This window comes from Sus scrofa, chromosome 10, assembly GCF_054392235.1.
Source record: "Sus scrofa isolate SSC_HxYL_T2T_F1_AM1 chromosome 10, Sscrofa_HxYL_maternal_Yorkshire_Landrace_v2.0, whole genome shotgun sequence".
NCBI classification, from domain to species: domain Eukaryota; kingdom Metazoa; phylum Chordata; class Mammalia; order Artiodactyla; family Suidae; genus Sus; species Sus scrofa.
In genome coordinates this window covers 77,305,169-77,331,930 of record NC_139392.1, presented here as the reverse complement: position 1 = coordinate 77,331,930, position 26,762 = coordinate 77,305,169, and the positions used below count along the sequence as shown (strand labels likewise).

Genomic DNA, 26,762 nt, shown 5'->3' with positions numbered 1-26,762 from the left:
TAATGCACTGGCCCATGCAGCAAAAAGATACTTGACTAGCTCACAAACTGGTAAATACCCTTTTCATGAAATTTCTCCCTACTGTAACAGCATTTTATCAAATTGAAGAATATCTGCATATGATCGCCCATTATCTGAAACTGAAATAGTATTGTGGTTCTGTATATTACGTTAAAAAATTAAAAATACGGAAACCTTTCTTTGTGTATAAACATTTGAATTTATAAAACAAAGTAATGGAAGAATTGATAAATGAAAAAAAATGTGAATAATCTACTTTTCTAGCTCAATAATGGGCATTTCCCAGTAAGTGAACATCACATCAAATAGGTACATGTGCGTTTCCCTTTTGATCAACTTTTTTTTTTTTTTTTTTTTTTTTGTCTTTTTGCTATTTCTTTGGGCCGCTCCCGCGGCATATGGAGGTTCCCAGGCTAGGGGTCTAATCGGAGCTGTAGCCACTGGCCTACGCCAGAGCCACAGCAACGCAGGATCCGAGCCGCGTCTGCAACCTACATCACAGCTCACGGCAACGCCGGATCCTTAACCCACTGAGCAAGGGCAGGGACCGAACCCGCAACCTCATGGTTCCTAGTCGGATTCGTTAACCACTGCGCCACGATGGGAACTCCTTTTTTTTCTTTTGAAATGGCCACACCCAGGGCATATGGACGTTCTCAGGGCAGGGACTGAATTCGAGCCAGCACTGTGATCTACACCACAGCTGCAGCAACACTGGATCCTTTAACCCCCACCTCTGCAAACGGCCAAGCCACTGTGGTCAAATCCTTAAACCACTGCACCACAGCAGAAACTCCTTCATCAACTATTTTCGAGTGAAAATGGCCCATTACAATTCTTCTGTAACAGAGCTTCAGGTTCTTTTCGTCTTTACAATCATGATGTGAAAGTGCCGGGTGTGTCGACAGTGTTTTGGACACCTGCCTCCTCGTTCAAGGTGCTGCTCTCCTGGATGGTCTTGATCCAGGCTAGCATGTCGTCCCGGTCTTCAGCCTGAAACAGACACTCGCAGTCGGACGTGGTGAGTCGGAACACATTTTTCCTCTTGGTCTCGCTGTAAGAGATGTCTATCAAGCAAGCATTAACACTGATGGGCTGCTCCTCTTCGGAGGGAGCCGTCTGCTCCCGTTTCTCTTTGTACAGGTACAGCGAATGGCCCCGCAGTACAACATACATCTGCTTCCATGGCCGAATACTCCCACCGACGCGCTGGAAAACACGAGACGGGGTCAGGGTGCTTGGTACTTGGTGGCGGGACAGACTCACGAGGCCACACGGCTAACAGGCATAAACGTGTACCCAAGGCTGCAGGTGCTGCTCTCATCAACATGCATTTGTTAAGGGAGGAAAAAAAAATTGTGGAGCATAAACCAAATTGGACAACGTATTCCTATCAAAATCCAGGCTCGTGAAATCTCAACTTTAATTGAGTTGGGAAAACGGAAGGAACAACGTGACGAGGATACAGCAAGCGGGGCAAAACATCCAAAAAAATGCTAAGGGACTAGGAAACAGGGAAAAGGTCAGTCAGAAAATCTGTTACGTGAAAGCAAGGCTTAAGACAAGTCTTCGGTCACGCAAATGACAAGTAGAGCATGAGGCGACCCCCAGACAAGATGTACAAGTCATGAGCTTCGTTAACAAAACTGATCAACTATACACGGTCAAGCAACAACATACACATCCAAGGTTCTCCTGAGAAACATCCAAGTTCTCCTGAGAAATTCAATACTCTTTTATTTTGCTTTTTGGGGCCGCACTTGCGGCATATGGAGGTTCCCAGGCTAGGTGTTGAATCAGAACTACAGCTGCTGGCCTACACCACAGCCACAGCCATGCCAGATCCGAGCCGCATCTGCGACCTACACCACAGCTCATGGCACCACCGGATCCTTAACCCACTGAGTTGAGGCCAGGGATTGAACCCACAACCTCACGGATCCCAACAGGGTTCATTAACCGCTGAGCTAAGAAGGGAACTCTGAAAAATTTAATATTCTTTTGACGTATTTACGAGTTGTCTTATAAATAAACTGCCCAAATACCGTAGGAAATTTCCTGGCAAAGTTTTATTATATTGTTACCTATTTAATGAAGAATGTTGATATTGTGGCATTCGTTTATGTAACTCAATGTTTATAAAATAAAGGGAAACCAAATTATAAAGGCAACTTAAAAGAATAAACTGAGAATGTTCAATAAAAAATTTTCAAGTATTACCATGGAGAAATGCCACTCTCTAAAGGACTAGTCTGTGATGATCTATGGTTAATAAACTATTTAATAAGAAAAGCAGAGTTCCTTCTTAAATACTTTGATGTCTCTTCTGCATTGCATATCCCATAGGTAATCGATACAAAGGATGAAAAAGTATAAAGTTAAATCACTAATTTTTTAAAATTAAATTTCCTTTATGTAGAAAAAAGATACTTATAAATGATGTTTTTCCTCTCTTTTTTTTCCCCTTTTTGGCTACACCCACAGCATATGGAAAATCACAGGCCAGGGAATGAATCCAAGCCACAGCTGCAACCTCTGCCACATCTGTGGCAGTGCGGGATCCTTAACCCACTGTGCCGGGCCGGAGATCAAACCCCAGCCGCCACAGAGACAACTCAATATCCTTAACCCACTGAGCCACAGTGAGAACTCCTTGTTTTCCACTCTTCTCTGGATATTTTGCTGTTTTATGTATACAGACTTAATGCTTTATTTTTTAGGGCCTGCATTTCGTACGCTCACAGCCACTGGGAACAATGCACTACCTTGCCCTTATCGGTGACAAGTGGCCTGAAATGAAGCCACCCTTCCTTGGCAGCATCACTGAAAACCTCTGAGGAAGAATCTTTTCTGGATCCAGAGTCTTCTGATGACTTTTGGCTGTCCATGATCTATAGAAAAGACCGAAGAAAACATAGCAAAACGTCAGCTCTGTCCTTGACAAGTATTCACATATTGAAATTGCTTTGCTGAAAAAAGTCTTTTACTTTATCTTCCAAAGGAAGGGCTATTCGTGAAAAATCCTAACTTTACCACCTAACTTTATCAATTACATTAGAAAAATTTCTGGTGTTTAAACAAGGGGCGGGGGGGATTACTGAGCACCACCATTTTTTTTTTTTCCTTTTCTGGTCACCTAGTGGAATACGGACTTCCTGGGCCAGAGATCAAATGTGAGCCGCAGTTGTGACCTATGCCATGGCTGCAACAACACCAAATTCTTTCCCCACTATGCCAGGCTGGGGGTGGCATCTGCGTCCTGGTGCTGCAGAGACGCCACCAGGAGGAATTCTGTGACCACCAGCATTTTTTCAAAGTCACCCAAAGGAACTTTTTAATCACTAAAAAAACACTATTAGCATAATTTCATAATAATAAAATAGCATAATTTTCCTGCTCTCAAGAGCTCACATTTTTGTGGGCAAAGACAAAGAAGAACACTGAATAGAAAAGCTGAGAAAATGATCAGATCATGACGAATGCCACTTGGAGGAGGAACCAATGCAATGACATGGGCAACAACTGAGCAGCAGCTATAAACTAGTGGTGCTGAGGCGGGGCCTCCCTGCAGAAAGAACATGTCAGATGAAATCTGGAGAAGCAACATTCCCAAGAGCCACCTATGAAAGGTCGGGGGAAAGGAAAGTTCAGGGAGAATGCACAGCTAACGAAGGTACATCGTTACCATTTTAAATAGTCACTGTTTATGGGAGTGAGAGAAACAGCTAATTATATAGGTTGTTCAGGATCCTTCAGGCTGTGGCAGGAAGTGTGAGGGGAAGCCGGGAAACAGGGGAGTAACAGCATCGGATCACACAGCTGAAAGGTCGCCTGCTTGCTACCTGGAGAGCAGACTCTAAAGGGACAACCAGGAGACCAGGGGGGGGTTGCGGGGCGGGGGCGGGGGGGGGGGTTACTGCAGGATCCCAGACGTGGGACGGTGGCAGCCCAAGTGCAGATGGAGAGGGCTGCAAAGGTTCAGATGTGTTTTGGAGGTGGAGTGGGCACCTCTTGAAACGAAGACACAAGGCTAATCCCTAGACTGGGCACTTCGACTGGTGAACTTGGTGAGATGGAGAAAGAGGAAAAGACACAGGTCTGGGGGTCCTCGAAGTCCACTTGGCCGTGTAAACCCTGAATTGCGCAGTAAACCTCCAAATGGAGACAGTGCCCAGGCCGGAGCCCAGGTGAGCTGCGGTTCGGGGAGATCAAGGCTGGCAACACGCACCAGGGGAGATCTCTGGCTAAGATCACGGAGCACATCGGGGTAGACCGGGAGGAAAGGGGTCAGAACCAGCTCTAGACAGTCCAGCATTTTAAAAATGAGGCAGAGGCAGAAATGGAAACCACCAGAAGAAAATGTTTCAGGAAGTAAGTGGGAAACTGTTAGGTACCATGGAGGGGTCAAATAAGTAGAAAAAGCCCAAGGAAACCCGAGTGTCAGCAGTAACCTTGGCCTGAAGAGCATCTTTCTGATGTGTGGGCTGAGAAAGATGGGATAAGGGGAACTGAGAGCTATGGACAAATTCAAGGAATTCCATTGCAAAAAATGGAAGAGTAAATAGGAGCAGCAAATGGGGGTGTGTGGATTCAAGGAAGGTTTTTCTTTTTTTTCCTTGGGAAAGGAATTTTATTTTTTAATTTTTTTTTATCACAGCAGATTTACAGTGTTCTGTCAACTTCTGCTGTACAGCAAAGTGACCCAGCTACACACACACACACACACACACATATATATACATTCCTTTTCTCATATCTTCTGTCATGTTCCATCCCAAGTGACTGGATATAGCTCCCTGTCCTACACAGCAGGACCTCATTGCTTATCCACTCCAAATGCAATGGTTTGCATCTACTAACCCCAAACTCCAGGTTCATCCCGCTTGGTTTTTCTTTTAAATACAGGAAATAGTAGAACGTGCTTGAATGTGCTTCTATATGATGGTGACTGAGCCCCAGGAAAAAGTGACTTTGCAGGGGAGAGAGAGTCTTGAAAAAGTAAACAGTGATGGAATGCAAAGAAGTGCGGGTGTTCGTGTTTAAGAGGATAATGCCAAGACAAGGGTAAGGAAGGCAGAGAGCGTGGGTATAAATGAGGGGTACTGATATTTTTGGAGAAGGTATAATAAGGAAATTCCTGTCTAACAGCTTTTCTTTTTCTTTCTTTTTTTGGTGCTTTTTAGGGCCGTACCTGCAGCATTTGGAACTTCTCAGGCTAAGGGTTGAATCAGAGCTGCAGCTGCCGGTCTACACCACAGCCACAGCAATGCCAGATCCAAGCCGAGTCTGCGACCTACACCACAGCTCACGGCAATGCCAGATCCTTAACCCACTGAGCAAGGGGAGGGATCCAACCCGCGTCCTCATGGATAACGGTTGGGTTCGTAACCTGCTGAGCCACAATGGGAACCTCCCACTTTTATTTTTCCAATGAGGGAAAGGTAGGAGGGTGGGTGGGTGGAGCAAGGTGTGAAATAATTTTGAGGACAGAAAACAAACTGATGGGTAGTTAGATATTCGGCTGAAAACTTGTAAGAAAAATCAGCACAATGTATATAAAGTATTGTATATTTGATTAATGTGTTTAGAAACACAATTTACAGTAATCCAAATGCACTTGAAACTTACAGAATAAAAGGTTATGCTACTTAAGTATGAAATACCTAATGGATAAAACAAATAATTCTTTATGAAGAGCTAAAGTGAATTAAGGTAAAAAAAAGAAACATTTGTCATTTGCTGATGATATTTTAAAAATATTGAACACCTACCTTGATTCCCTTCAGGCTAGATACATGCTTAAAAGACCTGTTGGAAAAGAAGTCTATCAATATTTGCAATAAACGCATAAAACACCTTAAAGATGCAAAAATAATGTGACTTTTACAGCTAACCTTTCCTCGATAAGCTAACATTTCATTGTTACCACATTAAAGGTTCAGGGTTCAAGGGAGTGAGGAAAAGGTATCTAAATGCTTTCTTATACTGCCAATCAAAACTGTCTCTGCATAAAAGGTGGGATTTTATCTTTTTTTTTTTTAACGATCAAAGAAAAGCTACTTAGACTAAACATTGGACTTTATTAGTTACCCACAGTTTTAATGCTCTAAGGATTTCCAAACTGTCACTAACAGTAAGTGGTCACCTTCAGCAGTCAGATACAGAGAGAAGAGCGTGTCCACACCTGTCCAGCCTATGGACACGGTGGCAGGAAGTGCAGAATAAGGGCTGGTCCCTCCAACCGTGTTCTGGCCGTTTCAGCAAGAGAACAAGAGCTGCCAGCGAAAAGGCTGAGGGCTTCAGAGGACAAGTTCACATTAATTATTCAAAACAATTTAACTTTGGGGGGACAAAGGTGTTTTGTTGTTGTTTTAATTCAAAATTCATTTAAGGAACAACGTAATCAGAAGTGGAGACGCAAACTCAATCTTCAGTAACATCAGGAGGCACCTGTAACTCTGAAACTTAACACATGAGGAAGGGAGGTTAAATGCAAGGAAGTAGATACAGGCAGTGGGCCACCACCGGTTGCACATCTCAAAACTGCAGAGCCCTGTTTTCTGAGAGATCAAAACCGAGTTTCGGAGTTCCTGTCATGGCACAGCAGAAATGAATCTGACTAGGAACCATAAGGTTGCGGGTTCGATCCTTGGCCTCGCTCAGTGGGTTAAGGATCCGGTGGTGCCATGAGCTGTGGTGTAGGTCGCAGATGCGGCTTGGATCTGGCATTGCTGTGGCTCTGGCATAGGCCGGTGGGAACCTCCATATGCCGAGGGAAGTGGCCCTAGAAAAGGCAAAAAAGACAAGACAAATAAAACCAAAAAAAACCCCCGAGTTTCCCTATGTGGAAAAATAGAAACTGGGGTGCTGGTGACGGGAGCCTCATCTATCACCAGGCAGTATCAGGGGAGGCGAGGAGGAAGAAAGAAGCACATCATCCTGCCATCTTCGCAGGAAGCCGTGTGTAGCTGGGGTAAAGTGAAGCAGACTGACAAGTGGCTGTTACTGGTATCTTTTACTGAGGGAGAATAAGGGCTAAAATAACTCACACATCCATCCCTGCGTCATTAGAAACATCTCTGCTAGCCACTGCCACTGCCAAATGGCACACAAATGCCCCTTAGGCAGCTGGTCCAGAAAAAAATAAATTGCATTAAAATATGAATAATAATCAAATGGAAGCCTCATAGATCTGCACAAAAATACTACAACAAAAAGACAAAATAGGAGTTCCCATCGTGGCGCAGTGGTTAACGAATCTGACTAGGAACCATGAGGTTGCGGGTTCGATCCCTGCCCCTGCTCAGTGGGTTAAGGATCCGGCGTTGCCGTGAGCTGTGGTATAGGTCGCAGACGCGGCTTGGATCCCGCGTTGCTGTGGCTCTGGCGTAGGCCGGTGGCTACAGCTCCGATTGGACCCCTAGCCTGGGAACCTCCATATGCCGCGGGAGCGGCCCAAGAAATAGCAAAAAGACAAAAAAAAAAAAAAAAAAAAAAAAGACAAAATATTCCCCTTTTTTTTTTGGCTGCATCTGAGACGTATGGAAGTCCCCAGGCCAGGGACTGCATCTGAGCCACAGCTGTGACCTACGCCACAGCAGTGACCACGCTGGATCATTAACCTACTGTACCACCGTGGGAACTCTGACAGATTATTCTTTGACAAAATTTTCAATATCATAAAGATGTCAATATTCCCTCAATCTGTAAATTAAATGCTGTGTCGATTAAAAACAGCCATAAAAATTTTAAGAAGTTGAAACTGATTTTAAAGTTCAAATAAAAACAGCCAGGAGAATTCTGCAAGACCATAAAGTAATGAGGGAGAAGAGCCCTACTAGATGGTAAAAATATCACAAAACCACTTTAATGAACAGAACCCAATGTACATGAATAAACAGACGTATCAACTGACTAAAGTCTGAAAACAAAACCAAAGACATATAATAATTAACTTTATAATAAAGATGATAATCAGTGAGGAAAGTATAACATTCAATAGATTTTTGGGACAACTGAGAAGCCACTGAATCAAAGTTGTAAATGAACACAAAAGAAAGAGAAAAACATAGAAATTTGAGAAGTAAACAGGAGAGAGAGGATTTTTCAGTATGACTCATGACCCAAAGGCCATAAAAAAATAAAATTCCTAGGAGTTCCCATTGTGGCTCAGCAGAAATGAACCCAACTAGTATCCATGAGGATTCAGGTTCGACCCCTGGCCTCGCCCAGTAGGTTAAGTATCTGGCATTGCTGTAGCAGCGACGTAGGCAGGCAGCTGCAGCTCTGATTAGACCTCTAGTCTGGAAACTTCCATATGCCGTGGGTGAGGCCCTAAAAGGACAAAAAACAAAACCCAACACAGTCTCCATGAGGATTCTGCTTGATCCCTGGCCTCGCTCAGTGGGTTAAGGACCCATTGTGGCTGGGGCGTAGGTCACAGATGCGGCTCAGATTTGACCCCTAGCCTGGGAACTTCCATATGCTATACAGATATGGCCGTAAAAAGGAAGGGGAAAAAAAAAACAAAACACCTACCCTTTGACTTAACGATCCTTTTTCCAACCTTACACACTCAAATATATGCTAACGAACCATGTACAAATATAGTTGCTGAAGTATTATTTACTGTAGCATAAGATTTGAATGATCTAAATGTCTATTAATAGAATATGGAATACTGGTTAATAATAATATACTGTGGTGTAACTACTCAATGGAAAAACAAACAATCATGAAAAAGAATAAGCCAGGAATACACCCAGAGAATGCTCTCCAAGATCAGCGTGTAAAGCACCTACCATTTGTTCGTAAAAATAATCAGAACACATACAGACACATAAGCACATGCAAATGTGTGTCTGATTTTATGCATAGAATAGCTCTGGAATTATGTAAGAGAAAAGGATAACACAGTTATGGCTCAGGGTAGAATCAGGTGGCTGGAGGCCTGGAGGGGGAGGGTTTATTTACTATGTACATTTATACACATTTTTGTATTATATTTGTGTATTACTGGTTTTTAATAATATTTTTAAATTCAAGTGAATGTATTACCACGTAACAGTTCTGTTTTGTTTTTTTGATTCTATGGCCACATCTCCAGCATATGGAAGTTCAACCTGGGCCAGGGATTGACTCTGAGTTGCAGCTGCACCCAACGCTGATCCTTTAACCCACTGTGGACGGGTCAGGGACTGAACCTCCTCAGTGACCCAAGCTACTGCAGTAGGATTCTTAACCCACTGCAAGACAGTGGGAATGCCACAACTCTGATTTTTTAATTTGCATTTCTTTGTTTTTCCTTTCTTTTTTGCTTTTTAGGGCCGCACTCGTGGCACATGGAAGTTCCCAGGCTAGGGGGTGAATCGGAGCTACAGCTGCCGGCCTACACCACAGCAACACAGGATCCAAGCCGCATCTGTGACCTATACCACAGCTCACAGAAACACCAGATCCCCGACCCACTGAGTGAGGCCAGGGATTGAACCCGCATCCTCATGGATACTAGTCAGATTCATTTCCACTGCACCACAACAGCAACTCCTAATTTGCATTTCTAAGGTCATAAAATTAGAAAATATAAGATATCATTAAACTCAGGATTTATATGTCAATGTCGTGCTAAACACCCACTAACCAGAATTTAAAATAACACACTTGAGACCTACAGTTTCGCATCTTCTCTGTAATCATCCAGGCCCTCGTCATATGATTTTGATCGTTCTGTCTTTGAGCTGGGCTGGGCATCCAGGCTGGGAGGTCCAACAGATTCTGCAATTAAAACCCAACATTTAGACACGGGCAAGTGGTTTCCAGACTCTTTGGACAGCAAGAAGATCACAGTGTCATAGTGTTCTAAATGGAAAGCTGACAATGTGAGACAGTTCACATAACCACTCATTGAAACGTACCCTGGTCATGGGAGAGCTGACGTCGAATTAAAGGAGCTGAAGTTGTGAGGCTGGGAGGGACCGTTGCTATGGAGGGTACCTGGGAGGTAGAGGCGGAGATGACGGCAGAAGCAGGGATGTGTGAAATATCGTGATCAATGCTGGGGCTAGTTGGCTCATCTACAAGATAAAATGAAAATAAACACTGGATGTGCAATAGCCTAATTATTATTCATGATAATAATGACAAAATAATCAGTATTCATCATTAAAAGGACCAGGTAAAGTTTTGAACACGACCACCAAAATAACAGTAATTGACACGGTTGGTCTGTTAAAAATCTACTTACGCAGTTATTACTCTAGTAATTCCAAATAATTTCAAGGATATGGTCTAAGAAATTAAATAAGTTGCTGCTTCTACTCAACAATTAATACCTTCACTGAAATGATAGTCAGATAACAAAGTTAATAAGTGTTCAGAACCTAAACCTAGTAAAGCAGAATAATCATACACCACCCTAAGAGAATTTGCTCTCCAAATTTTAAGTGTATTACACATTCTTGTATCAGGAAGCCCAGCAAGATGATTTGGCTGAGGCTTAACTTTCAAGGTGACAAGTCCTAAAACCTACATCCTCCACTGCCCACCAGACAGACAAACAAGTGTATCTTCAATTTTTATCCAAGCAGCTACAGATTCTTTCAGAAGAAGTTACTCACTATCGAGGCCACTGCTATGGATGGAATATCTGTGTCCTCCCAAGATTTCTATGTGGAAACATAATCCCCACTGTGATGGCGTTAGGAGGTGGGGCCTTTGGGAGGTGAGTAGGTCATGAGGGTGGAGCCCTCCTGAAAGGGATTAGCACCCTTACAGAAGAAGGCAGCCCTTTCCACCATATGAAGACATACTGTCTATGAACCATGAGGTTGAGAATAATCTTCCACGACCCTGTGAAATTATCAGAATTTTGGGCATAGACTGTGGCAGTACAATTTTGCTTTTTATTTCACTCTTGCTAAGGAAGAAGTAATCCCACTCTCTCCCCAAATGATGGCATAATAATTTAAGGCATGTTAATGCTATAATATTCAATGATAAAGTAAATCATATATGACAAGGGGAGCAGTAAATTTGTATGAGTTAGAGGAAATGGTGACTAATATAAAAGCTTATATAAAAATATGTATCATTCCCCAAAATAAGTCTTTTACTAGAAATATGGAAATTAAATACACTGTCTGTTCCTAGGAGAAGGGGCATTCACTGCAAATGACCTAAAAACCCAATCTACACCTCAAGTGAAATACAGTCTATAATAGAAGAATAAAAACTGTTAACAGATTCTTTGTCTTAAGAAGAAATTCAAGTGGGATAAACATCATTTCTTCTCTTTTCATTTCTTTTTTGGTCAGGCCTGCAGCACAAAGAAGTTCCCAGGCCAGGGATCAAACCCATACCACAACAGTGACACCAGATCCTTGTCCTGCTGAGCTACCAGAGAAATTCCTAAACATCATTTCTTTTTATTTGCCTTCTAAGATATAAACATTCAGGGGAAATCAAAGGAGATGAGCAGTTATATTAAGTTGAAGTGTATCTTCAATAGGGAAGCATAAGCCCTTTATACATAACAATTTATTCAAAGGTGTTATTTTTTAATCTCATTTAAACCCAATGAAATAAGGTCATCTTAAAAAAAACTAATTTCTCTAGACAAATTGTACTTCACCCCATTAGTACTAACTACTGACCATCAGGTAAAAAGTTTTGAGCTTCATAAAAATGGCATGCTCAAGAAACTCCACTTATACTAAAAAGATATGGTTAGAAAGAATGCTTAAAAATAAGCCACTAAGGAATTAACATGTGCTTCTAAGCTCTGAAACTGATCATCAATTGACATCTCTCTCTATAGGCTCAGGAACCTTTGTCACTAATTATAAACAGCTTTCAGAACAGATTACCTGTTAACAACTGGGAAGGGGGTACCATCACCTGGTTCAATTATCCCCGTTTTTAATAATAATAACCCAACTCCTTATGATAATGAACATCTGGTTTTTAAATTAAGACCAAGCTTCTTTAATAGCCAGTTCAATAAACATGCATTTAAATTAACATTTGGCTGTTTGAAAGTCATTTTGAGATTGGGTTATTTCGATAACCTCAATTAGATACAATTAGGTACAAAAGGTTATAAAGGGGGTAGATTTTTGAATAAATACTTTATTCTTTCTACCATGACCATATGGCCACACGTACAGGGAGTGGGGCTGTAAATCTAAGGGGAACTGCCCTTAGAGTGGGTATGAGAACAGGCAGATGATGGATTTAGAGCAGAGGCAGGAATGTGTGAACACAGTCAGTCCTGGGGCTGTCAGCTTGTCTACAGGGCAACAGCAAGAGCCTTACATTTTTAAAAAGGCAAGTAAAAGTACTGCTTTTAGATTTGCCACAGGTAGTGGGTCACAGTCACTCGGCTGAATTTCTGCAGTCTCGTGGGTCAGACAAGTTAACTAGAGGTTGTGAGGTTTCATGGGTTTATGTGTATGTCAGCAATACGTGTGTACGGAAGATGACCCAGCTTGCCAGCTGACAAATGCTAGAAATATTAATTTCAAGGAATCCAACATTTACCTTAAAGGAATTTAGTAAATATTAGGCCCTGATTTCACAAGTCCATCTTTAGAATGATTAATTTTAGCACATACGCCATAGTCGGCTATTAGGGATGGGGGAGACTGAAGAGGGGGTCAAAAGACTTAGATCCTGTCTGGTTGGATTTTGTGAAAGCCACTGAAGTCCTCTGGATATTAAATTCATTCCCTATAAAGAAACTGGACTAGGTTCATGAGAAGGGTCATTTCTAGCTTAAGAGGACTACACATTAAATCCACTAAAGGGGTAAAATTATCTGTTTAATTTATGTAAGGATACAAAACACTTTGGGGTTTTCATAAGCCATGGATTTTTTTAAGGGGCTTTTGAGATTTGAATTTATTTTAAAGTGACTGACAGATCTGGCTGAGAGAGGGCAGTCACCACTGCATCTATTTTCAACATTGAAGGAACTAGCTGAAAATCTAGAAAGTCTGCTTTACAGAAACAATTCTATCATTTTTATAAGTGCAAAGTGTAAAACAATTTATTTCCCTAAGCAAATAAGTATGGCATTCTACAAGGTCGGCTACAGATAAATTTGAAATATTTTAGGATAAAAGCTAAAGTTACTACCAAAAGGAAGAAGAGAAATGGACATCTAAAATTATTCTGTTGTGAGCAGTTCTGTTAACTTAGAACACATACATTTATCTAGGAAGAAGATGCCAATTCAAACTTGGGAAATCTGAGCTAAGAAGAGTGAATATTCAATTCAGAATTATCATGTAGTCACCCAGCCACCCAGTTTCCATCCCTTTTAGGTAAATTTCATGTAGCCAAGTACCCCTGTAGAAAAACTGTTAGCCAGCTATTTCCTACAGGCTTTAAAACTTCTAAATTGGTGTCAAATGCCAGTGCAACAAGGTTGCACCAATCCAATTCAACTTTAGTTATGCTAATATTAAAACTAAGTACACACATTTTGGCCAGCTTTGGGGTGAGAAGAACAAGTATTAAAAATATAACAAAAATGAGAGGAAAGCAAATTCGAGATGAATGCAATGTGGGTGACAGACTTCTTTATATTAATAGTTATGAGTTGTATAAATTAAAGAAACGCAGAAAAAGTCAGGATTGGAGAGTACATTTTCATACCTGCTACCAAAGAACAAATTACTTATGAACTAATTTTGTGTTTACTTGCAAATGTTGAAATTTATTTTCAGGACTTTGAAGCCTCATAAAGTGTGTGTGTGAGAGTGGGTATAAACACAGTACTATTAACCACTACTATTCCTAATTTACAAACAAAATGGTTTATTTTCTTCATTTTTCTAAGTCTTTGTGACCCAAAGGAATATTAGATGTTAATGTATAACAAAAGGTTGTAAAATTTTCTTTTTGTAAGACATTTCAGATGAGCTCTGTATTACATAGATAGCTAAATAAATGAATTGGCTCCATTCTCCAATACTCTGGGAATAAAGCCAAGGCACTTACTTATTTTTTTGCATTGGTTAGAATGTTTTCAAGTGTCAAAAATAATTATCAAAATCACAGACTATAAGACTCTGGAGGGTCACATTACAAAAGCAAGCTTTAATTCTTTTCCTCCTTTTAATTTAAATGTTCCACCTTCTGTATAGCACAGGGAACTCCACCCAATATTCTGTGATAACCTATACGGGAAAAGAATCTGAAAAAGAACGGATGTGTGTGTATGCAGTATATGTATAACTGAATGACTCGTTGTGCAGCAGAAATTATCACAACATTGTAAATCAACTATACTTCAATAAAACTTAAAAACAAAAAACAAAAAAGTTTTCCTAGAAAAAAAAAAAATAAGAAAATGTTCCATAAAAAAACACAGAGTATGGATCAACATTCTCCAAAATGTATTTTATAGCATACTAAACTGTAATACTCTAAATAAAAGAAAGAATTCATGGTTAGATATTTTTGAGACAAATGTACTCTATCCTGCCTAGAAAATTCATAATATACAGGAGCATATTAATGATTCTGAGAGTTTTATGGTGAAGACAAACTAAACCTAACTTTTTTTGGTCTTTTTAAGGCCATACCCACAGCATGTGGAGGTTCCCAGGCTAGGGATCGAATTGGAGCTGCAGCTGCCAGCCTATGCCACAACCACACCAACGCCAGATTTGAGCCACATCTGTGAACTACACTGCAGCTTGTGGCAATGCCGGATCCTTAACCCACCAAGTGAGGCCAGGGATCAAAGCCACATCTTCATGGATACCAGTTGGGTTTTTAACTCACTGAGCCATGACAGGAACTCCTAAACCTAACTTAAAACTCAATTTATTTGATCACTAATCTTTGTTTTTTTTCCCTCCCTTAACTAAAAGGAATTAATGTTCCTAAGAAATACTTTGGGAAACACTGCAAATAGTCTCTTTGTATTCCATTTCAATGCTAGTGCCTATTGCAGTAAAACATGTTCTTTTTTGGAGTTCCCATCGTGGCACAGCAGAAACAAATCTGACTAGGGACCGTGAGGTTGCGGGTTCAATCCCTGGCTTCGCTCAGTGGGTTAAGGATCTAGTTGTTGTGAGCTGTGGTGTAGGTTGCAGACGCGGCTCAGATCCCGCGTTGCTGTGGCTCTGGCGTAGGCTGGTGGCTACAGCTCTGATCAGACCCCTAGCCTGGCAACCTCTGCATGCCACGGGTGCAGGCCTGAAAAGACAAAAAATATACATATATTATTTTTAAAAAGAGCTAGATTGGAAACACAAATATAAGATAAGACTTTCAACATTAAATTCTGGAACTTAAGAACACAAACATCCAGGAGCAGCATTCCCATTTGAAACACTGTCATCATTTCTGTGTTCACATCTAGATTCTTTACTCCACCCTGTTCCACTGGTGCTCTTCAATTGATAAACCAGAGTAATTGTATGCCACATACACATTAAGGTCCTGGGAGGCATAAAGGAAATAAATGGATTAATAAGGACATTTCTACGATGGATGACCTTTTTTTCGGCCACACCCACAGCATACAAAAGTTCCCAGGCCAGAGATCAAACCTGTACCACAGCAGTAACCAGAGCCTCAGTAGTGACAACGCTGGATCCTTAACCTGCTGAGCCACCTCCTATGCTGGCTAACTTTTAAGTCATAATCCACAAAATAAAAGATGTCATTCACCAGCAACTATAAAGGAGACTCGTACTTCAAATAGAATCTGATCAAAACTGATTAGTGAGTATTTTAATTCTTAATAAACAAATGTTCTACTTTAATCATTTTTCTAAATATTTATGTACAGAGAATTATTTAGATTTTTGTTTTATATTTTAGCCAAAGTTCTCTCTTCAATGACATAATTAACCTTTTGACTTATTCCTATACTGAGAAGTAACTAGGAAGGAATATTAACAGATATAACTAGCAAGCTTTTTATTACTCCAACATAATCTGATTATATTATTCTTATTAAGTAGGAAGAAAATACAATGCCACTGTTCTGGTAAGATCTCACAGGCCTGTGAATTTTAGCCATGGGTTATAGGGCTTTTTTTATGTTAAAAAAAAATCATAAAACAATCATTTCTATAAAATATCTATAAGGTTCCATCTACAATGAAGTTCTCCTATTCTCTGAGAGCCTTAAGTGTACAGATATAAATATGAGTATAATTTGGGTTGAGATTCCTCACAAGGTTTACAAGTTGAATATGTCATATTTATAAAAGCTATAAGATATGTGGAACTTTTTTTAAAATGCTGATCTGTGTCACCTAACAGTCCAATAACTCAACAGCTTTAAAAAGTTTCTCTGGAAAAGAAAAAGTCTGAAATATTTCTCAAAGAGAAACATATTCTATTATAAAATTATGACAAACTCTTCCTGAACCTATGGTGCAACAGGTTGACCGAGAGCATGGCCTTGGCCTCAAAGCATGGATGGCCCTGTGTCACACAAGTCCAGAGTTACTCTTTACATCACATTCTGTATAAATGGCGCCCCCTGGAGTTGTGCTCTGTGATGAAGCTGATCAGGAGAGTCTACTGCTTCCTGTGTGACTTTGGGGAAGCTATTTAATCAATAGCTAAAATTTCTCATCGATTAAATGAAGCTAATACTAAGGCCTGTATGATAATCCTGTTAGCAGACAAAGTCTCAGAGCTGCAGAGTAATTACGATGAGAACATTTGGGGGGGGGGGTTGATGCACATTTAACCATCACCTCAAAATTATCACTCACCTAATTCTTTCAATAAATACTTATTGAAAGCCTTCTATAGGCCAGGCAGTGGTTCTAGGCATTAAGGACACAGAAATGAACAAAGGATCTAAAACCCTGGCTCTCACGTAGCTTATGTTTTAGCTCTGCAGAGAAATGTCTAATAAACAACAAATACAAATGTCAAGTGCAAACAAGTGGCATAAAGATAAATCAAGTGGCTTGAGGAGATAGAGAATGCCAGGTTCTGTGTATGTGTGGAGGGAATCTATTTTAGATGGGCTGGTCTGGAAAGACTGCTTTGATAAGGTCATATCTGGGCAGAGACCTAAATGCTGAGAGGGAGGGAGGCTCGTGAATATCTGCGGAATGCATTCCAGGGCTGGGAACTGGTGCCAGGGCCCTGCAGCAGATCATGCTTGGCACATTCTGGGGCTGTTGGGAGGCCAGCGCGCACAAAGATGAGATGCTCAGGAAGATGGGAGACGGGGGCAGAGGGCTGCAGTGAGGCTGTGGGGCAGACTGGGGAGGGCCTGAGCCACTGCCAGAGGAATTTGTATTCTATTCTTAGTAACATGGGGAGTAAAAAGGGTTCTGATCAGGAGTGATGTGGTCTGACTTACATTTTTAAAACATCATACCGGCTGCTTTGTGGATAATATACCTGAGGCATGTGGGAGCAGACTAAAGCCGCAGTAAACATGACAGGTGTTCTAGATCGGGGAACATGCTTGTACTTTAAGTAACTTTCCCTCATCTATTCCAGGATTTATTCTAAGACAAAGTAATGTGACAACGAAGAGGTCTTTTTGTTTGGCCCAAGTTGAATTTACAAAGAAATAACGCGTTAGAAAGTAAAAAGCACTGTTTAAATGAAAGGTTGATTACTAGTGATCACAACTGTTCCACTTGACTTTTTTTTTTTTTTCCCCTTTTGCGGCAGTACCCAAGGCATATGGAAGTTCCTGGGCAAGGAAGCAAATCCGAGCCAGAGCTGTGACCCTTGCCACAGCTACAGCAACACTGGATCCTTAACCTGCCAAGCTGGGCTGAGCATGGGGCCGGCACCTCCACAGGGACAAGCCAGGTCATTAACCTGCTGTGGTACCGCAGAAACTCCTCCATTTGGCTTTTGATTGGGCTGAATCAACAACTAAGTCCAATTTGGTCTTAGCTGGGGTGTTACATATATTTAAAAAAGAGTACTGAGCATGTTAAAAAAAAAAAAAAAGAAAAGAAAGAAACTATGAGAATGTAAAAAAAAGGTACTGAGTGGGTAAAACAAAAAGGGGGGTATTGAGTATGTTAAGCTTTAAAAAAAAAAGGAAAAAAAAGGAAGGTTGATAATAGAAATAATTTTTGGTGCTGGTTTTAGCAGAGGGTAGAAAATGCTGAACGAGTATTTTAAGATCATAGTGTACAATGCCTATATCTGTTGAAATAGCAATACTTTGCTGAAAAGATTTGTTAAGTATTCAAGCTGTTAGCCAACGACTGTTCAGTGGGCTCACCTATAAATGGGATGGAAGCCAAGGAGTCACCGGGGGGACTGGTACTTGAGGCCTTCCTTTCCTCCATCCTTTTTATATGGACTTCTCGGCGGGCATCATTAGGCAGCCAGCAAGTGGTGTCTGACCCAGTCTCCTGGTCGTTCACTGCCAAGATGTAAGACTGATGCCTTAAAGGCTGTGGTGTTTGGCGACCAGATGGAGGTTTTTCTCTTAGGATGACAGTGTCTTTATTATCTACAGTATTCGATTGCTGAATTTCAGCCTCTTGTAAATTTAAATCTTGATTCCTTTGTGTGCCAGATAATTCTAAATCTGGAGTGCCAGCATTCTCACTCACCGGAGGGATGGGCTTAACAGAAGCTCCGGATAGAGAGGGGGGCTTCCCAGTGTCCACCTGGTGATCGGGGGCACTTTCAGTCCTTAACCATGTCTGCTGATTCAACAGACTGTTCTGATGCAAGTGATTGACTGGTCTTTGGTCTTTGATAGAAACAAATGAGTTCTGGCTGGAGGGGGGTTTTGTGACATGCGTAGAAGGCGCTTTCAGAGAATTACTTCGGACTTTCACAAGAGGGGACCTGTCTTGTGAAACCCCTCGAGGCTGGGACATTCCACAAGTAGTTTGAAAATTTCTATTTGGCTGCAGTGTTTTTAGCTCCGGCGGAATTTTTTTGAACTGAGACACCGAGCCCACCCCTCTGCCGCTCACTCGCCTGCTGTCAGAATTCACCATGCTCGGGGCCACGGTAAAATTGGAACCTCGGAAAGATTTGTGAATTTCTTGCTGCCGGGGCCTTTCATGAATGCCTCGCCGATCGTCCTGTTCGGTAAAGCCACTCCACTTGTAGGTGGGCTTTCGTTCTCCACTGGAGTCGGGGAGCTGGTGCTCCGAAGGGATGTTTTCTAAGGTTTCACCCTGGCCCTCGATATAGTCCCATGAGCGAGTTCTGTGGTTACTAAAACTAATAGACGGAGACGTCAGTGCTCCTTGAGACGCACTCCGTGGACAGTACTTCATTAACACGGAGTCCTCCAGCCTCTCCTGGGACACGCTGCGTTGCCGGATCTGGACGGACTGGGGCGCTCGGTCCTGAGAGGTGCTCCGGCGTCGTACCTGTAGGGCAGTGCGGTTCAGTACCACCGGGTTATAACCTGCTGTGCTCTGAGAGGCAGCCCTCAAACTATCCAGTCTTTCCTGAATGGTCCGACAGCCCATGTGCAACCGCCTGTTATCAATATACTCTTTGTAGGTTTTGTAGTTTTTCCAGTCTATGTGCTGATGGGAGTTTGGAGAATAGTGATTAACAGAGACGGGAGGAGAATCCACAGCTGGGGCTCTACTGCTGGACAGCCCTTCTGAGTGTCCACTGTAATTGCCAGATTTAAGTAAAATTCCGGAGGGTTCCAACGACCTGGAGCCGGTCTGATGGATCAGATGGGCAGTGGGAACGGATGCCGGTGGTGATGTGGTTCTCGGCGCCACTTTTAAAGGGGTCTGCTCGTTCCTGCCATACCGCACTTCTTCGGTTCTGTGGGAGGGAACTGTGTGGTTGTTTCTATTGGGTAACAAATCTACCACCTTCTCAGAAGGTACAATGACAGTCCTTACACTTTCGTTGAAGACACACACTGCTGTGTTCGACTTGGCCACATCTGGGGGTGACGGAGGCACTTGTATTTCCATTCTGTAGGCCCTGCTGGGCTGCGTCAGGACTGGTGGGCTGGTTTGCTGCTTGCTTGAGGGTGAGTCTGCAGGAGCTGCTTCAGCTGGCTGCGCCATGGCAGAAGGGGCGGAGGGCAGCCAGGGGTAGCAAATTGGTGGGGGTTCAGGGATGTTGCGTGCATTGCCACTGTAGGCTTCATTGCCTTTCAGGTAGGCATCTTGAGAATACGCCTACATGGAGAGGAGAGAAAGGGGTCACTTTAATTTAATCAAAGGAACACTCATTTCTGTTCTTGCAAGGCACTATTTTATTTTATGGTCCCCTGCCTTGTTCCTAAATGGCATTCACTAAAGCATGCATGCAAATGCAAACGTAAGGGAACTCCGCAAATTCAGAAAAGGGCAGGTCTGTCAGAAATCAAATAAATTGTAGAATTTGCCAAAAATGTGAATTACAATTGCCTGTTTTCTCAAAAGATCTGAAGTGCACCAAATTCCTCCCCACCATCAATTAGATATGGATGTCTTGCTTTTCAAATGTCTCTCCTTGCAAGTTGTATGATTTTTTTTCAGCAGTTGGCAGGTTAAACATCTGCCTAATAAATTTCAGCCAAAGGAGATGCTGATCTTTTGCCAGAGTGAAGGAGACAATACTAAAAATCTTCACCGAATACATCTCTATTTTAGGCACTACTGCTATCATAAATAATTTGTTGAACATTGTCTTGCCAATTAATGATTACTGAGTGGCCAAAAATAATCCATTTTGATTAATTAGGTCCTCCAACAGCCGTGCTAAATATTTAAATATTTAAAATGGAGATTATGCACATTTAGGAAATTAAGCACATATCACAGGCATAAAATATGAAAAAAGGTAATTCATCTTCCTGCATATAGTTTATATTTTTGATTTTACACAAATGCAAAATTATACTATACAAATTTATTTGGTCTCTTTTACCTATTATAAGAAGACATTTATTTCTCAATTACTAACAGGCAGGCATGCAGCTCGAATTATTTGTTATCAATACTTTATGAAATTTTTTGGTGATATTCTTTAAAACTTAGAAATAACAAATACAGAGACTACAAAACAGAGCTAATTGATGTAATTCTGGACTATGTTCAACAGCTGAGACAGTTAGGTGTGGTGTCATATTACATATCCTCCTCTAAAATCAAAACAAGCTTAAGTCCAGACTACCATCACACCCTGCCTCTACAGCTTGCAAAGCTCAAGTGCAGCCACAAACATAACATAACAGCAAGTACTAGGAGAAGAGAGAGGGTGAGAGGCTTAAAAAAATACAGATGCAGATAAATGTTATGTTTTAATGCCAGTTATGTACAAGATAAAAAGACAACCAAACATAAAAAGAAAAATAAATACAGAAAATAATACATCACAAACACATTCTGCAAATTAGTAAGATTAACACCATGGAGAGATTCCTCTAAGCACACTTGCAGTTTTAATAGATTGGCTTATTGCAAATCTCTACAAAACATGACTTAAAAAGCAAGGAAATGGCTTCTGTGCATTTCTTACCAGAGCTGTGACATCCTTTGTAAATTGTAGCTAGCAGAAAATAGGAAAACATAGTAGAAGCTGCTTACTGATATAAAGACACAATCATGTTGTCATATTGATGCTGGAAAACAGCAAGCTAAAAACACATCTATACTCATTCCTCTGGAAGGTACCAAGAGAAGTAAAGGGCAGTGAGGCACAAAGAATAACTTCAGCATCCTTCTGAGCGTCTATTTCTCAGGCTTTTTCTCTGGTTCTTATTTGATCTGTCCCCCATTCTTGAAAGCAAAATACATCTGGTGACATGCAGTCCTAACAGATATTTTCTTCAATATGCACGGCGGTCTGATAACATGCTACAAAGCTTCCCTTCCACGAGAGCAACATTGATGCCTCTCATTTCCCCTGAGCTTCTTCCATCTCTGCTTCCAGATGACGAAACGAATGCTCTATTATGCATTTAAAACAGTACAACCTCCTCCTTCCCCTGTACATCCGAGCATATCCACAAGCCGTCAGCTGACTGCAGCTGCCTTTACACTATGATGTGGAAGGAATAACTGTTTTATTAAATGGGTTTCCCTCAAAAATAAAGATCTTTCGCTGCTGTACCTATGGTCCTGTGTTATTAGCTTCTTTTTAACTTACAATGAGTATTACAGAACCTAAACCTGGATGAAGTGATGCTAAGTAGATGAAAGATGCATGCCACAATATTTTTAAGGTATGACTACAGGTGACCAAAATAGACATTTTAGGTAGGTGCCACTGACATTTGCACAAGCCTATCTTTTTAATGCTGGTTACAATCACACCAATACAGCTGCATGGCAAGACAACTGTGAGTAGGGTGTGGACTCTCTGGTACAGTATTTCCCACAGTGTGTTTGTGTAATTTTAGCACCACCTGAGAGGCGTAGGGGGAAGGATTCCTTATGCTTGATGAGGTTAGAAGAGGTTGGCTAGTGGGCTTCTTGACTTCTCAAAACCTTTACTACATTAATGAACACTGTAGGACTTGATGTGAAATTACAAACTTATTTGGCCATGCAACCCCCTTTTTTCCAGGGGTTTTCAGAATTTCTGAGAGTCCTGGAGAATTTTTCAGAATTTCTGCTGGGAAATTCTATCCTAGAACTAATAAATTAGAGATACTTCCTTTATTCAAGGGAATAAAAGGAAAAAAAATTTTTGTGGCCACACCCATGGCATATGGAAGTTCTGGGGCCAGGGATCAAACCCATGCCACAGCAGCAACCTGAGCCACAGCAGTGACAATGCTAGATCCTTAACCCAATGAGCCACCAGGGAACTTCAGGAATGTTATCTTTTAATAATAAAAGTAAATGACCAGAACTATTAAACACTTGAAAAGGTATTTGACACACTTTAGAAAACTCTTCGATTCCTATGTTGCAACTCTAAATACTAAATAGTCTATATTCATGGGTCCCCACTTGCAGGTAAAGGTACGGCAAAGGGGTCCTTAAATATACACACACGGGCCATACATGAACAGTGGACAGTATCTTACACGCACAGTACTACTGCCTAATGTGAGCAGATATAGTCAAAACAAATAAAATATGAATTTATTCACTAATATTACTGAGTTTGGTCACATAGTCTCTCAGTTCATGGACACTAAAAAAGCTTGTTTACCTGCCTGTCTGCCTATTTAAAAGTTCCTCATTCTCATAAAGCTTGGGAACCAACACCATTCACTTACATCCACTGGGAAATCGGTAGGGCTCTAAGGCCAGTGCAGCTCTGGGTTTTTGCTTCATTTTGGTTTTGGTTTTGGCTATCCCCACGGCATGCAGAAGTTCAAGAGCCAGGAACTGAACCTGGGCCACAGCAGTGACCTGTGCCACAGCAATGAAAATTCTAGATCCTTAACCTGCTGAGCCACCAGGGAACTCTAGGCCACTGTATCTTTGTATGTGTTCCGGGTAGGTCATGGGAATAAATTTCTATGGCTATGCTGAGAGGTGGCTACAGACACAAATGAGCTCCAGAGTAAGTTTAAGGAAGTAAATTACAACTAGACAATATGCATTTTAAGGAGCCCCCTTCTTTCATGATGACTTTTTAAGTGTTCCCTTAGAAAACAAACTGCCTACTAAGGAAAGCTATGGGCCAGGCTTGGGCCAACCCTGGGATGGATTACAACATTCAACTCTGGGGTGAACACGAAATCAACTGACAAAGGTTTACACTCTGAAAACACAATTTAAAACTCTTTAAGTTGCTCAGAGCTGTGACTGTGGCATGCTCTCTCTTGAGTGCTTGGTCTGAAAGTACCCAGTCTCTTAATGAAACCTCGTGGTCACACATTTCAATGTTTTAACTACCCACTGGGTATTTGTGAATTGCCTATAGGTACCAATTAAATAGCACAAAATATCACTTAATTTTTATTTAATGATGTCAATTTATGTTCTTTTCTAATGATGTCAAAATCATCCTGTATTGAATAAATCTGTCTGAAAGGGTATGGCCTAGAAGTTTAGGAAACCAATGTCATAAGAATTGCTATTTCTCATAATAATTGTTATTTTTACATTGAAGGCCAAATGGATACTCATCATACACATTCAGAAGTTTTGATGGAATGAGACAACACTCACGTTTTTTTCTGACTGATTATCACTTGGGAATTCAATAGGTTATAATGAAAAAAACTTTAGCCAATTTTTTTCACTAGTCCTTTTATATATCATGCTACATTCCTTCTTGGATTTCCTTTACCCTTGTACTTACAGTAGTTTGAAAGTTTGTTTTAAAATTCAAGCCACATCTAATGAAAATAGAAGAGTAGCAGCCTTGTCATGCCTACAGATCCAAAAGGTTCTTTCAAGTGAGAAAGGAGGTTTGAGTAAGGAAAAATAACTCACAGAATCCTTCATTTGGAATTAGAATTGTAAAGAGCATTTAAATAAAGTTTAATATTAACAGTTTGGGCCTTGATTATAAGTACAGTGCCTAACAGTAACTAAATAAGCCTAAAATAATCTCTCTGTTCAGCTTTAGCAGAGTTGCATCAAAATCACCATTACCATATCAATTACAATTATTATACCATGTTTACCATCTCATAAATAGTAAAAACAAACAAAAAAATACAGAATAAATAGGCTGGTAAGATTAAAACTCCTGCCTACCAGTTTACCATTAAGAGGCTGACCTGTTCGTTTTAATACCACTGTCTATGATAAAAGCAAAAATAACTACATCTCGGAGTTCCCGCTGTGGCACCACAGGATTGGCAGAGTCTCTGCACCATCAGGACACACGGTCGATCCCCGGCACAGCACAGTTGGCTTGAAGGACCTGGCACTGCCGCAGCTGCCACACAGGTGGCAACTGTCGCCCGGATCTGATCCCTGGACTGGGAACTCCATATGCCATGGGTTGGCCAAAAAAGAAAAACAAACAAAAAAGACTGCCTATCTGTCTGTATAATTTTAAAATATATGCCAGACATGCCACAGTGGGGCGTGGGGGAAGGGGGTGGTGTGGATATTTTACACTTTTCTAAATTATTGGAAACTTTTCTAATTAGCATGTACTAATCTTATAATTATTAAAAATATACATTTTTTTAAAGAATAAAGTAACTGCTTCGAATTCGCAAAACATGAAGGAACCTTCCAGAATTCCTACTCTTGCTTCCCTCCTTTAAAGCAAGACCGCCTGGATCCAGATGTGACAAAAGGACACCAAATTTTAAACAGAATAGTCTACTGATTGTGGGACATGGTAAATAATTATCTTGAAAGTAATTCTAACACATCTAAAGATAAACTTGGCTCATGTGACATTTTCCGGTCTATATCCCATAGTCACGGAGTGGTGAATAGAGCCATGGAGGCAGAGTGACGGTGAGCTAGTGTAACAGCTCCGACACTGACTGGCCATGTGACTGAGGTCAGCCACTGGACCTCCATCTGCACCCAATTACAGGCGACACACAGTCTTCGATCTGCTTCGGTTCAAGTCCACCATCACTTTCTTCCCAGTTATGCTAGAAAACCTGGCTATGTTTAACGCAGAATAAGAAGAGCACAAAGGGCGTTCCAAATGCCCTGGTCAAACATTATATACACCCAGGAACCTCCACAGCTGTCAGAACTGATCGACTAAAAATTTAGTTGGTTTTTTGGTTTTTTTTTGTTTTTTGCTTCTTAGGACCACACCTGTGACATATGGAAGTTCCCAGGCTAGGGGTCTTATTGGAGCTACAGCTGCTGGCCTATGCCACAGCCACAGCAATGCCAGAGCCAAGCCATGTCTGCAACCTACACCACAGCTCATGGCAACACCGGATCCCCAACTCACTGAGTAAGGCCAGGGATCAAACCTGAACCTGCACAGATGCTAGTCAGATTCGTTTCCGCTGAGCCCCGATGGAAACTCCTATAAAATTTAATTTAGAATCTGAGCAGTCAAAGGCTTAACAAAGTATCTGAGTCATGCATGGAAAAGAACACCCAGTTCTGATGCTCTGATCACGAATCCCTCTGAGGAGGTATTTTTTTTTTTCGCTTTTTTCAGTCAGCATCACTGTTTAGGCGACTTGATGGGTAGCACTACTGGATCCTTAACCCACTGAGCAAGGCCAGGGATCAAACCTGCACCCTCATGGAGACGATGTCAGGTCCCTAATCTGCTAGACCACAACAGGAACTCCCTTATGGTTTTTTGAAACCCCATATTCTGTGTTTTATAACAGCTTTTATTTATTAATTTGACCACACCCACGGCAAACAGAAGTTCCTGGGCCAGGGATCAAACCTGCACCACAGTTCTGGCCTGTGCCACAGAGGAGGCAAGGCTGGATCCTTAACTCACTGTGCCACACGGGAACTTCCTATAATAGCTTTTTCTTTTCTCTCTTTTTAGGGCCGCACCCACGGCATATGGCAGTTCCCAGGCTAGGGGTTGATTAGGAACTGCAGCTGCTGGCCACAGCCACAGCCAATCTGAGCCTTGTCTGCGACCTACACCCCAGCTCATGGCAATGCCGGATCCTTAACCCACTGAGCAAGGCCAGGGATGGAACCTGCGTCCTCATGGGTACTAGTCAGATTCATTTCCGCTGAGCCATGACAAGAACTCCTAGGATGGTAATTCTGAGCTTGACTCCCTCCTGGGCCATTCTGTGAAATGAGCTGTTCATTTCACTGTTCTAAATAGTGTCCGATCAGTGCCTGCACCTTGGCAAGGGAAGAGGCTCACGAAGAAGAGAGGCCAGTTCTGTTTGGAAGGGCACCGTCTCTGAGTCATGAGAATGCCAGGGGTGA

The 26,762-nt window shown here is 41.5% G+C and overlaps 1 protein-coding gene across 13 annotated transcripts in view; it reads right to left on the bottom strand.

Moving 5' to 3' along the window:
- The window catches only part of ARHGAP21 (Rho GTPase activating protein 21), a 139,323-nt gene that overhangs the window by 22,035 nt on the left and 90,526 nt on the right, over positions 1 to 26,762 (bottom strand). For 7 of the 13 annotated variants that reach the window (XR_014818001.1, XR_014817997.1, XR_014817998.1 and 4 more), the window contains exons 7-12: positions 18,257 to 20,150; positions 9,936 to 10,094; positions 9,693 to 9,795; positions 5,793 to 5,829; positions 2,787 to 2,912; positions 946 to 1,230 (exon numbers count right to left, since the gene is read on the bottom strand). Coding sequence is in view for 8 of the 13 variants with exons in the window: in XM_084980318.1 (XP_084836444.1) it covers positions 946 to 1,230; positions 2,787 to 2,912; positions 5,793 to 5,829; positions 9,693 to 9,795; positions 9,936 to 10,094; positions 18,257 to 20,150 (2,604 nt within the window). In the remaining 5 variants the exon portion in view is untranslated. Of the gene's footprint in view, positions 1 to 945; positions 1,231 to 2,786; positions 2,913 to 5,792; positions 5,830 to 9,692; positions 9,796 to 9,935; positions 10,095 to 18,256; positions 20,151 to 21,474; positions 21,505 to 26,762 lie in introns of all 13 variants that reach the window. The other 6 variants (XR_014817999.1, XR_014818000.1, XM_084980314.1 and 3 more) reach the window with 1 other exon arrangement.